We start from the raw sequence: 13105 nt of genomic DNA, 5'->3' as shown, positions 1-13105 counted from the left end.
CTTTCATTTACAATAAAAATGGCACACTGCAGACAATTGAAAAATACCTTCTGAAACGTCAACAAATGCCTGAGGAGAACCAATTTTTGCTGTCCTATTGTGACCTTTTGTGATTGGAGGAAGAAATGGCAGCAAGATAACTTTCAACCTAAACAGATAAAATGAACATGAAAGTAAAAAAAAAAAAAAAACATGAAAAAGTTTCCCTTGCCACAATCAATGTGTGACCTCACACACACCTAAAGACCTCATCAATAATAGTCATATCCTTGGTATCTTGCAGTCTCAAGTAACTTCCATTTTTTCACAAGTGTCCTGGAAACCTCCAAAGAGCATAATATATTCTGTTCAATCTTGCATATAGGATAAAGTACTGAATCAGTACATAATACAAGTGTAAAATCTATAGGTTACATATGAAGTTATGATACCTTTATAAATAAATAATCTCTAATCATAAGCTTATGAAAAATGTGCAGTGTTAGGGTGCTCCAAGACCAGGATTGGGAAATTAGTCCTTAAAAAAAGCTTGCGGACAGAGCTGCAGCAGGTCACCAAAGATTCCTTGTAGGCAACTTCTGTGTCAGGTGGCATTGATAAGACTAGCATTCAATATACTAAAAAAAAAAAAATAATAATAATAATAATAATTGCAGATGCAATTTGTAACAGTCAAGCAGACTTTAATTTCATGGACATCTGTGGCTGCTTCAGCAAGTTTTATTTTACAGCTCAAGTAATAACATTAATGATCATTCATTATTCACATAAAATGTAAGAATGTCTCTGGACTCTTCAGAGCAAATATCGCGTTAAACGTTTGTTGTTAGTGACGTGATTTTAATGAGGTTAATGAACTATGGATTACTCACCTGAATGTTCTAGAAGTGTTTGTTTGAATGCAAAGAAAAATTGAATGCAAAGACAACCAAAATGAATCTGTTCTTTGACAAGTAATAACAAGGTATTGTACAAAACTGGGACGTTAATTAGAAATATGATATTGCACGGTGTCAAAACTCATTGCCTGAGATACAATCCCGCCTATTTTCCTGACTGGCTCTTAAAAAAACAAACAAAAAAAAACTGTAAAATATATTATAGCTATAAATGATACGGGAGCGCATACATAGGTTGATGTATTATACCAAAATGTTATATTTAATATATTTACAATTCCTTACATAAAAACAATCGTGTTTCGTGCACCCGATATATCTAACTGGCGTAGTGACGTAGCCTAGAGTGGAGGCGTGGTTTGATTCTCGAAAATGACACCAACACTTGACACTCCTAATGTTGATTAATTTGATTCGGTTCTTAATTTTAAAACGTTTAACTTCGGAAACACAAAACTGTAAGTACACGGAACTTACTTTATTTCCACATACATTAGTGATGATTCTGTAGCAGTTCAGTGAGTCAGGTGTTGATCCAGTTACCGCTCTGAACGATTCAGAGGTCTCTTTGAACGATTCACAAGGGGCTGTTTACACGACAGTGATGACAACGTTTTCAACTAAAAACGTAAAACTAAGTATGCGTTTTGGTCGTTCGTTTACATGAAAACGGATTTTTGGGTGGCTGGAAACGCAAACTTTTGAAAATGAGGTTCAAAGTACAAGTTTTTGAAAACGATCTCCGTGTAAACAACGAGAACGCTAATCTCTGAAGACGATGACATCATGCACATGCGTATTACGTGCTTCAGTCTATAGTGTTTTATCGCCATCTAATGGTCTGGCAGTAGAATACAGGGTTTTTAGTCGATTTCGTGGATCCGTATGAATTGAGATAGTTTGGACAATATAACAATGTCTGTAAGTGGAAAATTAAAATGAAAAACTACTCCGTAAACGTACCCTAAAAGAATGGCTCTTAAGAGATGTGACCGATCGGTATATGCCATCAAAGTACCGCGAGAGCGATTCGAAAGCATACCTCACCGTCTGCTCTCTAATAATCGCTCTCGCGATACTTTGATGGCACAGTGGCACACAGTGATGGCTGTTCGCAGCGCCGAGTCAAGTCGAACAGTGTTTGCGTGCATGTTTTTGGGCACAGGAGCTTCTTTCCGTTTAAAATACTGTTTATCTATCCAAAACATTGGCCATACAGTACAAAATATTACATTAAAAAGAGCAAAAGTTTGGTAAATGACAACAGTTGCTAAAGTGGGAATGGCCAGTTACGCCAAAGACTTTAGTACCTAACAAACACTAAACTAAGAGGTAGTTTGAACTAAAGTTTAAAAGTAGTATAATGTGTAACATATATTCCATTGAGGGATAAACAGAGATAGAGCCCTGCCCCTGATAGGGAACATGTATGCACTAATGCAATAGATTACCACATGTTGTGTAACAGGATAAAGTGCATTATTTTACAATATGATGCCTGGCATATGGAACACACACTTAAACTTACTGCCTGCTTCTACTTAATGGAATGGTTTAGTTAAAAATAAAAATGTTGTCATCATTTACTCACCTTCATGTTGTTCCAAATCCGAATTTCAAGCTTCAAAAAAGACACCATTAATCATGTATAAAGCATGTGACTTGTGTGCTATATTCCAATACTTCTGACCTCCTTTGATAAATTCAGTAAACAGTTTTGTGAGGATTAGACCACAATTTTATTCACTGATACTTTTCCCCTTAAGTGATCTGTTAACTGTTGCAATTTGGATCAGTCCTATTGCAATTTTTCAACCAATCATAGCTTCAGAACGACTAGTTTCAGAAGACTTGGAAAATGAAAGACTTATGGCCCCCCTTTAGGATTTTTTTGCATCCCTGGAAGCATCAACACACTTCGAAAGTAATGGAAAAGAGCTGCCAGAACAGTTCTTCCAAATTTCTTCTTTTTGTTCCACGGAAAAAAAAGGAAATGGTTTTGGAACTGTGAAATAACTGTAGAGATTAGAAGCTGAAAGACAAATAATGACAGATAAAATAAATCCAACATAAACAGAATTCAAGCATTTATTTATCCAATAGCAGCTTACAGTTGGTTTGCTAAATCCTTGCAAACAGTATTTGATCCAGTGCATGTGAGTCTGAATGAGTGAGAGAGAATAAAAGCTGGTCCTCACAGGCAGGATTCGGCACAGCACACCAACCGTCACTTGCTGTATCTCCAGCCTGGAGTTGGCAGCAGCTCAGTGATTTCTGACAAAATTACCATCTGTAACAGCCTGGAAATGGACACTGCACACTACCACTCCCCACACACACCTCACCTCCGCCGGATAAACAGCCCCCAGGGGGGAAACCAGAGCGGTCACTTTCTTTCTTTCCTCATTTTCTCTCTTTTAAGATTTTTACACAGAGATGGATCTCTTTTTCATACAGTTCTCTATAATCCAGCTCCCAGAATAGCATCTTTCAATTCTCTTTCTCTTCTTTTTTCCATTTGTTATTAGTATCACTCATTTTCAACCTCATTTTAAAACAAAACCATCAATTTTTTAACGAAACATTTTTTTGGGAGATTTTTTGTTATTCTTTTATTTTATTTACCTTTAAATTACTACATTTGATCAATAAATAATACAATTTCAACTCACAATAAAAAATAACTCACAATTTCATGCATAAACCTTTTAATTCAGCTCAAAATATCTTACATTGGGTGTCTTTGCTGACCTCTTGTAAAAAATAAATAAAAAATATCCACTAGATGGCCTTATAGCTCTATTAGGAGCAAATGAGCTGTTCCACTTTGTCCTTAAGTCACTTAACTTCAGTATGCATTCAGATACACATGAAGACATTATAAAATCATTTTTGGGTAAAATTTTAGCATTTTCAGTTAGAATTTTGAGCATTTTTAGATTTTTCTATGTGTACTGAAACTTTCCTCATATTCCATTCATTCTTATTGGGGTCAAACTGACCCGCAAGGGAAGGATTTGTTTCATTTTTAAATTTCAACCACAAAATTCCTCGAATCCATTATTTTTTTTGTGTGTATTCATGGTTCAAGTGCGACAAAATTTCTGTGGTCTTGGATCCCTCAGATGAACACTCAATTTAAAAAAAATATATTTTCCGGGTCAAAATGACCCGAGAAAAAAACTTCCATGAGCAGCGTATAAATAATGTTTTTGTGCTAATGTTTTTAGAACATTATTAAAGACCAGATAACTTTGAACGAATGTTCTATTAACGTTAACGTCTATTAACGTAACGTTATCTCCTCAACCACCACCAATGTGCAGCATCCACCTGGATGATGCGACGGCAGCCATATTGCGCCAGAACGCTCACCACACACCAGCTTACTGGTGGAGAGGAGACAGAGTGATGAGGCCATAATGGACATAGGCCACTGGGCAAATTTGTCCAGGATGCCGGGGTTACACCCCTAATCGTTTCGAAAGACATCCTGGGATTTTTAATGACCACAGAGAGTCAGGACCTTGGTTTAACGTCTCATCCGAAGGACGGTGCTTTTTTGGCAGTATAGTGTCCCCATCACTACACTGGGGCGTTAGGACCCACACAGACCACAGGGTGAGCACCCCCTACTGGCCTCACTAACACCTCTTCCAGCAGCAACCTGGTTTTCCCAGGAGTCTCCCATCCAGGTACTGACCAGGCTCAACCCTGCTTAGCTTCAGTGGGCAACTAGTCTTGGGCTACAGGGTGATATGACTGCTGAAATTTTTGGATGTGATGATGAAGAGCCATGATAGCCGCAGTTTCCTGCTGTTTAACAGTAGCGTGGGATGCTGTTCGCAACCCATCGGTTTATGCTGATACTCTAAAGTGAATCATCAGTGTCACCGTTCCAGTGGAGGGCAGCTGAGATTCTGATTAGCCCTGTCATGCTTCAGCTGTCAAATGAGGCTGTAAGTGTATACTTTATGCCTGTCCAATACATAGAGCCATTTTCTCTAATGAAATTATGTCAAATGCATCCCTCCCCCCACCTCGCCTGGCAAATAATCGCATGCTTCCTCTTTTTTTGGTTGCATAATGCATCATATTATTACACCACATAGGTAATTATTAGAAATTGAAGGAGAGGGGAAAGAGTAAAAGAAATGAGTTGGAAATATTGTAGTCATTTTGTCCGTGTAAATGACCAAGCTAACTCATAATTGTGATGCTGAAAGAGGATGGAAAGCAGCTCTGCAGTATTTTGTAGCAAATGGTTTTGCAAATTGCAAAGTAATTTCATTGCAGTGTATTTCAGGAATATTTGTTGTGACTGAGCTTATTGTCTGATAATGTAAAGTTAACGACTTGCTTTATACAAAGGAATTATCTGCTAGGTAACATGCATAAATAACTTAGATTGTGTAAAAGTGAAGCAGGTGTTTTCACTTATGCTTATCCACTGGTACAACAGAAAAGGTGTGTTCGACTTGAAGCGGCGCTCCACAGAGCGATCGGTGTGTGACATCAAAGTACCGCGAGAGCAATTCGAAAACATACGGAGCTGTGTACTCTCGGACAGTGTCAGTGAAGAGCACCTTGAGATGCAATATGAGACATGATGAAGTAAAATCGAGGTAAATATCACTTAGCAGAGTATTTTTATTGTGTGCCATTACAATCAAGTCATGCAAAAAATATAAAATGTTTAAAAGGCCATTTCTACCACAAAATGTTGTCTCAATGACACTGTGGTGGAAATGTTTATAACATGCATGACAGAATTTCTCATGTATTTAGACTATTGGACATTTTAGTTTACAGTTAAAAGAGTGAAAAGGTTAAAAGTGTGTTTTAAGAGAGTTTATGTTGTAGTCCACAGGGTCCAAAGTGCTTCTAGTTGAAGAAACACCCAATACACCCGACTGCTCGCCTCGGAAGTAGGAGCTTCTCATGTGTACTTGAAAGCAGAACAATTTCCTATTCCTACCAACACTCACTTCTTGCTGAACTCAGGCTAGAGATAAAACTGTAGCAGCAAAGCTAACACATACACACAATCAGACACACACAAACCTGAGCTTTGCAACCTCTTTGTGTCAGTGGAATTTTTATCAGGATTTGCGTGGGTGAAATCAATATGGGCTTTTACCGGGTCTTGGGAAAAGTTCAGCAGATTCCACCTCAGTTCTCAGCATTGCTAAAGGTGTCGTGACAGCAAAGAAAAGTGGAAGGACACACTCAAGAACACACACACACTGTGCAGGACGTGTAGCAGAAAAAGATCTTCATTTACTTGTGATTGGATCGCCCGATTACCCATTAATTACAACAAAGCAGTTCTCAGTTCATTTCAAGTTTGACATGATGAAGCATGATGAATTTGAGACTTATTGTCTTTTTAACCCACCGGCTCGACATTTATACAATACGGACCTTTAATGTCCTTCGCAGTGGAAACTAGCCAGCCTATCCCTCCAGATAATCGCTTTTCTTCCTTGAGAGATTTCTTTCATTTGAATTTCACTGAGGGAAATGAATCAGCTGGTCCTAAGAAACTGTGCTTAACGTGGTCATTACATTTACTACAACTACACCTTTTTTTAGAACTATTGGTAGTCTGTTTACTAGCAATTTTGCTTTGCCTTTTGCTTGTTTCTAAAATGAACAAACCTGGCCGGAGGGACTGTACTAATAAAACATTCAGCTTCTGTTCTTCTCCTCAAGTCTCATAAATAAACGTGCAATGCGTATAAATCTTTAATAGAGTTGCATACGCATTTTATTTCCGAAAGTCCTGAAGTGACCAAAGCTTGTCTAAAAATAAAGATGGTGCTAACGTGAATACAATGCTATAGGATGGACTGTGAAGCGTTCATGGTAAAATGGCCACAGGGAATGAGGGAGCAAACATTGTCTTCAAGCAGTTATACATGAGAAAATGTCAAGTGAGTTATGCATACTAAATGTTCATGACTAATGCATTATCTGCACTATATGTGAGGCCTGCGAAAGGTGGCCTATTCTGATCTGACCCTACAGGTCATTTGGAGGCATCTTCGTGTGCATAAGAAACAGCTGTGCTCTAGATATTGATGCTAAATTAGGCCAGTGGTTCTTAACTGTTGGTTGTGGCCCAAAAATGGGTTGCAGGTCTGCTGGTATCGTGGACAGCAGTGGGTGAAACAATGTCACATGCAAAAACCCTAACTGTGATTAGCATAGCAAAATAAATAGACATGTGACCTTTTAAAAAGGGAGCATAAGCATCCAATCAAATTCTTAAGGATTTTGTCAGAAATTCACAGGTTGCTTGACACAACTCTTCATCTTTGAAAACCATTCCCCTCAAGGAGTCTTAGCAGAGTATCCACTGGTGTTAACAGTTAATTTGATGTTCCTACATCAAATACATGTTCCAAAAAGTTTAACTACCAGAAAGTTTTGCAATACTTTTTGTATTTTATATTATATTGTATAATTATAAACCCATTTCACCTTATGTTGTGAAATGTTTTTCATGTGCTAAGTTTCTATAAAAATAAATGCTTTGGTTTAATATTTGATCTAACACAATGGCATTTGTAAGTGTGACTTAAATGCAGTTTATTGGACACATTATCTATGTATACAACTGTTCAAAACACTGTCTCCAGTTTTCAGTGTCCCACGATCCTTCAGAAATCATTTTAATATGCTGATTTGGTCCTCACTAAACATTTGATCTTATAATCAGTGTTGAAAACAGTTGTGCTGCTTAATATTTTTGTCTCAACCATGATACAGTACATTGTTTTTCAGGATTCTTTGACGAATATAAGGTTCAAAAGAACAGCTTTTATTTGAAATAGAAATATTCTGTAACATTATAAATGTCTTTACTATCACTTTTCATCAATTTAATTAGTTTTTGAGGTGAAAAAAGTATTAATTTCTCTCAAAAAATGTTACTGACCACACATTTTTGAACAGTAGTGTATTCAATTGTTTTCTTTCATGTTTTAATATATGTTTACATCAGGAAGTTTGGTCTGAATTCCCTGAACTCTCAGAAAAAAGGCACCTTTTGAAAAGGTACCTGTCACTATTATGTTCAGTTTATTTTCATTAGTCACAGGTTTTCTTTCGTTCAGTTTTCCCGCCACTCATTTGTTACCATGCACTGATAAAAATGTATTGTAATTTTACAGGAAATTCCTGGCAACTAATTGCCGTAAATTTACAGCAAGTAATATACAGGATTTTTACTGTTTACTGTTTCAAGTACAAGTAACCACTGTTTACTGGTCACCGTCATTATTAGTTAAGTTGTACCCGATGTGTTCTGTTAATCATCACATTTGTGTTTGTTACTTAAGTTGAGCCCTTGCCTTCATTCCCTGTCCGATCCCTGTTACGCTAAGTCGTGTTTGCTATCGCCCGTCTCTCTGCCTGCCTGAGGTATTAAGATTAAACTTTGAGTGTACTTAACTGGATCTGTCTTCGTCTTCCTGCCTGAAACACAACGTGACAGTACCGCCCCAGTGATGGTTTTTGTACCTTTTTTTTTCTGAGAGAGTGTCATACTAAATATGTGCACAGCATTGCAGTATAAGTACATCTTGAGGCACTGTTAATGAATATACTCTGATGTTTAAGCTTTAATGAAGCGTTAATGAAGTCGCAATCCGCAAACTGTGATGTTTTCTCCCCGGACTAATATTGTGTGTCTGTGATTGTGTTTTTTCTCTGCAGAGCCACAGCTAAAAGGCATCGTCACCCGTCTGTACAGCCAGCACGGCTACTACCTGCAGATGCTGCCGGATGGCACCATGGACGGCACAAGGGACGAGAACAGCTGCTTCTGTAAGCGCGTGTTCTTTCTCACTTGCAATTCACACCTGACAAGCGCAGTGTGACTTTGGTTGGTCAGTTGTGGAAACTATTGAGTTGTGTCTGTGTGTGTCCGTTCCTGCGACTTCTAGACAGACATAAAATGAACTTTTGTTGTTCATTCATTTCCTCTGTCTTACAGTCTCCTCACGTACATGTTCTGTCTGGTGTAATTAATTTGAAAGCCTGTGTTGGCATATGTCCCTTATGTTAGGCCTAAGGTGTATAACCCATGGTCACTGGTACAACTCTGGGGATTCACACTCAGCTGAATTGAAGATCACATGCCGTGGTATGAATATTTGTCTTGTCTGGAATTAAGGCCAAACACGATAATTAGAAGAGGATTATCAGATATTCTTGGCCTTGTTGTGTATTTTAATCAGATGTCTGTAATTGATTCAGTTTTTATGATAATATGGTAATTGTTGTTTTAACGATGTCTGAGCTGACATTAATTAGTATGTCACTCACATTGCAAAATTCCACTGTGCTACTTTTCCATTGTTTTTCTATGCATTAGACGGACATGTTTGACCGTTGTGCTTGCATCATTTTAAGCGTGTCATAATTGACACAGCGCTTAAAGGGCACCTATTATGCAAAATTCACTTTTACATGGTGTTTGAACATAAATGTGTGTTGGCAGTGTATGAGCAAAACCGCCCTAGAATGATAAAAATCCACCCAGTGTTTTTTTTACAATCTCAATAAATCATTAGCACTGTCTCAGAACACCCTGTTCTGAGATTGCTCTCACTGTGACGTAGAATTGCGCTAAGCCCCACCGACGTGATTTGATTGACACTGTGGTTACCCTGCCCTCGGTGATCTGTACACCATCGCCATTGTTTCAACGACAGCCGGTAATGTTTCCTAAGAAGTGTAGGTGTTCTGTTGTGGGATGTAAGAATGGACATAGTAGTCTTCACTGACATCAGAGCCACTGAAAACGCAGCGGATGGATTTTATTTATGAAGAAAAGGTGCCACTTAAACTTCCTAAATACGTTTATGTTTGCGCGAATCATTTTCTGACTGACTGTTTAGTGAACGAAGGTTAAAGCTAATCCTCAAGTGTGGATCGTTGCCTACTGTTCGCGATCCAACGTCATCTCCAGAAGAAGTAAGTGTATTTTATGATTTTTGAGCAAATAGTCATTTCAATAGATGTCAGCCAGTTCAACAACAAATCTGCGTCTAAAGCTATTTATTGTCGTCGTCATAGGATGTGTCAACAAACAACGTCAGACAGTTTTATGTCACGTATCATTTTTTGCAGCAATTACAAATGTAAATACATGCTCTATCTCCATATAGACAGTAACGATATATTTACGTCTATCTCCCTGCAGCATGTTTTCTGGTTCTGTAGCCATCTTCTCACATTTGCCACATAAGCACCTGTACGACAAGTAATGTCAACATGACGCAACACCCCTCGCATAAATATAATTTCGTTTGTACAAAAAAAAACAAAAAAAAATTTTGTTTGTACTTAGCAAACATTATCACAGTATTTGTGTGTATGTAGTTTCAAAAAATTGCGCGAACGTTATCACAATTTGTGTGTGTGTGTGTTGCACATCCATAATTGCAAAGGGGACGCGATTAAAACTTTGTAAGTACATAAATGTATCAAATAATCATTCCGAGACGTCTAGTCCATTCTCATTCGTGTTTATTCTGTGCCGGACTCTCTTCATCATCTGGGTCCAGCAGGGCGGGGATATGCAGCTCATTTACATTTAAGGTGGTACACACCAAAACAGCTCTTTTTAAAACAGGCCCCAAAAATGACATTTTCAAATGGTTATAATAAATTAACTGTGGGGTATTTTGTTCTGAAACTTCACAAATACATTCTGGGGACACCCAAGATCAATATTACATTTTGTAAAAAGGGGCATAATAGGTGCCCTTTAAGTTAAACTTTTGGAAAACACATTTATATACTTTGCCGTTTTTTTTCTATACTTTGCAGTTTTTTTTTCCGTTCCACTGCCCTGCTTCTCACGTTGTAACCCACAAAAACTAGTTTTGTGTGAATGGCCTCTTAGAACTCAGTTAGAAATCCAATGCAAATTGTTCTAAACAAAACTGCAACAAAACCATTGCGCACTTCTGTGCAACACACAGCGGTGGTTCAGTACTAAATGGATCTGCATTTTGAACTAATCGAGTGATTGATTCAATAACCAATTCATAAAAACATGGGCTGCGCCCAAAATCACATTCAGTGCATGTCTGAGTAGGTACTACATTTGAATTTGAATTTACTCTGTGACCGTTAAAAAAGTATGTTGTGTATATAGTGTGAATATGGATAGTATGAATGAAATTTGGACGTACTATATCGCCATGTTGTTACGGTCACGTGACCTACCAGTGTCAGTTGCGTCGCTTCACTGCCATTCATAAGCTATGTCCCAATTCAGAGGCTGCATCCTTCGAAGGATGCCTTTGAAGTCCATGAATGTCGGACCGAGCGTTGTTAAATGGGACGGTCTAGCCAATAATAGGATTGTTCTTGTGGCCTAACAACTGTGACAGGTGCCCTTGACTTTTTTGAAAGTTATATTCAACTGTCTGAAAAGAAAAGAGGGTTCACAACCTGTCTAAATATTTTCCATTTATGGTCCATTTATGTACATAATAAAGAGTATAAAATCCCATAATTGGTAAGATATGTCAATGTTTGAACAGATTTAAAGTGTGTTTTGAATATTCAAGTTGAATCCCAGCAATACTTACTGTACATTTAAAAGTGTAATCTGGCATTTTCTCAAAAAAAAAATCCAGTCATTGGCCACTATGAATCTTGGGATAGGCTTGAGTGTGAAGGATCCACTCGTTCTATCCTTCGCGGCACAGGAAAAGGACGCATTTGTTGGCCGCGTTCGAAGGAGCCTTCTTTGCACCGTTGTGATGCATTCGGCCTTTGAAGGATGCAGCCTCTGAATTAGGACACAGCTATAAATCCTCTCCCATGGCCTCACAGGATAGTAAAGTAGTTTACATCAAAATTCAGAATCTCAAGTAGGTCATCCAGGTTTTTTTCGCTTACTGTTTTTCAGTATGTATTCAGTCACTTGCTTCCTTTCTGAATGAATAAGCTGTTTTTAACTAATCGTTTGAATAAATTATTCAATGACTCAGTCATTAAGCCAGCCACTGCCAGTTTTTTTTTGTTGTTGATAATTTTATTTTGAATATTTTGTTGTATGAATATCTGAACATGCAATATATCAAAAGAAAGAACAGATGCTCTGCTTTTAAACAACAACAACAAAAACATTTTATTCTAGCTTCATGTATTCTTTTTTCCCCAACACTTGAATGTGGGTAGGTTTCATAAAAAAAGCAACATTTTGAACAAAAAGCTGAAAAAATCACGTTTTTGTCAAAGACTACATCCAGATTGGATTTAGAACAATGATCAAAAAATGGATGGAGCAGATCGAGTCCATCAATACCCCTAATGCTTGCACATTCTTATAGCTCATCCTGCGTCGACATTTGATTCGGTAACATTAGCAGCAAAATATTTTCTAATTATGATTATTAACAAAATAAAAATAAAACAATTCATAATTATTGTCAATATCACACACCTTAAACATAACAGTGTAAATTTTCTGTTTAGGGATGTACAATATATATCTAATGCTCATTTATTCTTTATAAACACTAATAATTAAATAACATTGTTGAATGCAATGCAACCAATGAATGCAATCTTCACTTTTAAGGAACCCATTATGCCAAAGTGTTCTATATAAGAAGAAATGCCTTAAATGATTACACAATACTTACATTTTTAACAGGTTATTTCTATAAATGATTACACTACACTTCAATTTTTAACAGGTTATTTCCATATTTTCTAGCGATACAGTATGTTTACGAGCTGTTTAATTCATATTCTTAAAATTATCCATGATGGGAAAGGTTCTATATATGAAGGGCCTGACAGAACCCTCTAAGGTTCTAGAACAGGGGTGTCCAATCCTGCTCCTGGAGGGCCACTGTCCTGCAGAGTTGAGCTCTAACCCCAATTAAACACACCTGAACCAGCCAATCAAGGTCTTACTAGGCATACTAGAAACTTCCAGGTTGGTGTTTTGAGGCAAGATGGAGCTAAACTCTGCAGGACAGTGGCCCATTTGGACACCCCTGTTCTAGAACCTATTTTTTTCCCAAGCGTGTATAATCTTTAGAAAATTTCACAATGAATACCTATTTTTCATACTTTACACGCTGGAATGCCCACATTTACTTGTAGCATTTAAAAAAATAGATTTAGTTTTTAATGTTTTATTTGTCATTAATTTAGAATAAGGTCAA

The 13105-nt window shown here is 37.5% G+C and overlaps 1 protein-coding gene across 1 annotated transcript in view; it reads left to right on the top strand.

The window, feature by feature from the left end:
* The window catches only part of fgf11b (fibroblast growth factor 11b), a 44955-nt gene that overhangs the window by 11771 nt on the left and 20079 nt on the right, over positions 1-13105 (top strand). The window contains exon 2 of the mRNA XM_081354993.1: positions 8622-8732. Coding sequence (XP_081211119.1) covers positions 8622-8732 — 111 coding nt within the window. The remainder of the gene's footprint in view (positions 1-8621; positions 8733-13105) is intronic.

This window comes from Scardinius erythrophthalmus (assembly GCF_964197995.2).
Source record: "Scardinius erythrophthalmus genome assembly, chromosome: 23".
NCBI classification, from domain to species: domain Eukaryota; kingdom Metazoa; phylum Chordata; class Actinopteri; order Cypriniformes; family Leuciscidae; genus Scardinius; species Scardinius erythrophthalmus.
This window is presented reverse-complemented; position numbering and strand designations above follow the sequence as displayed.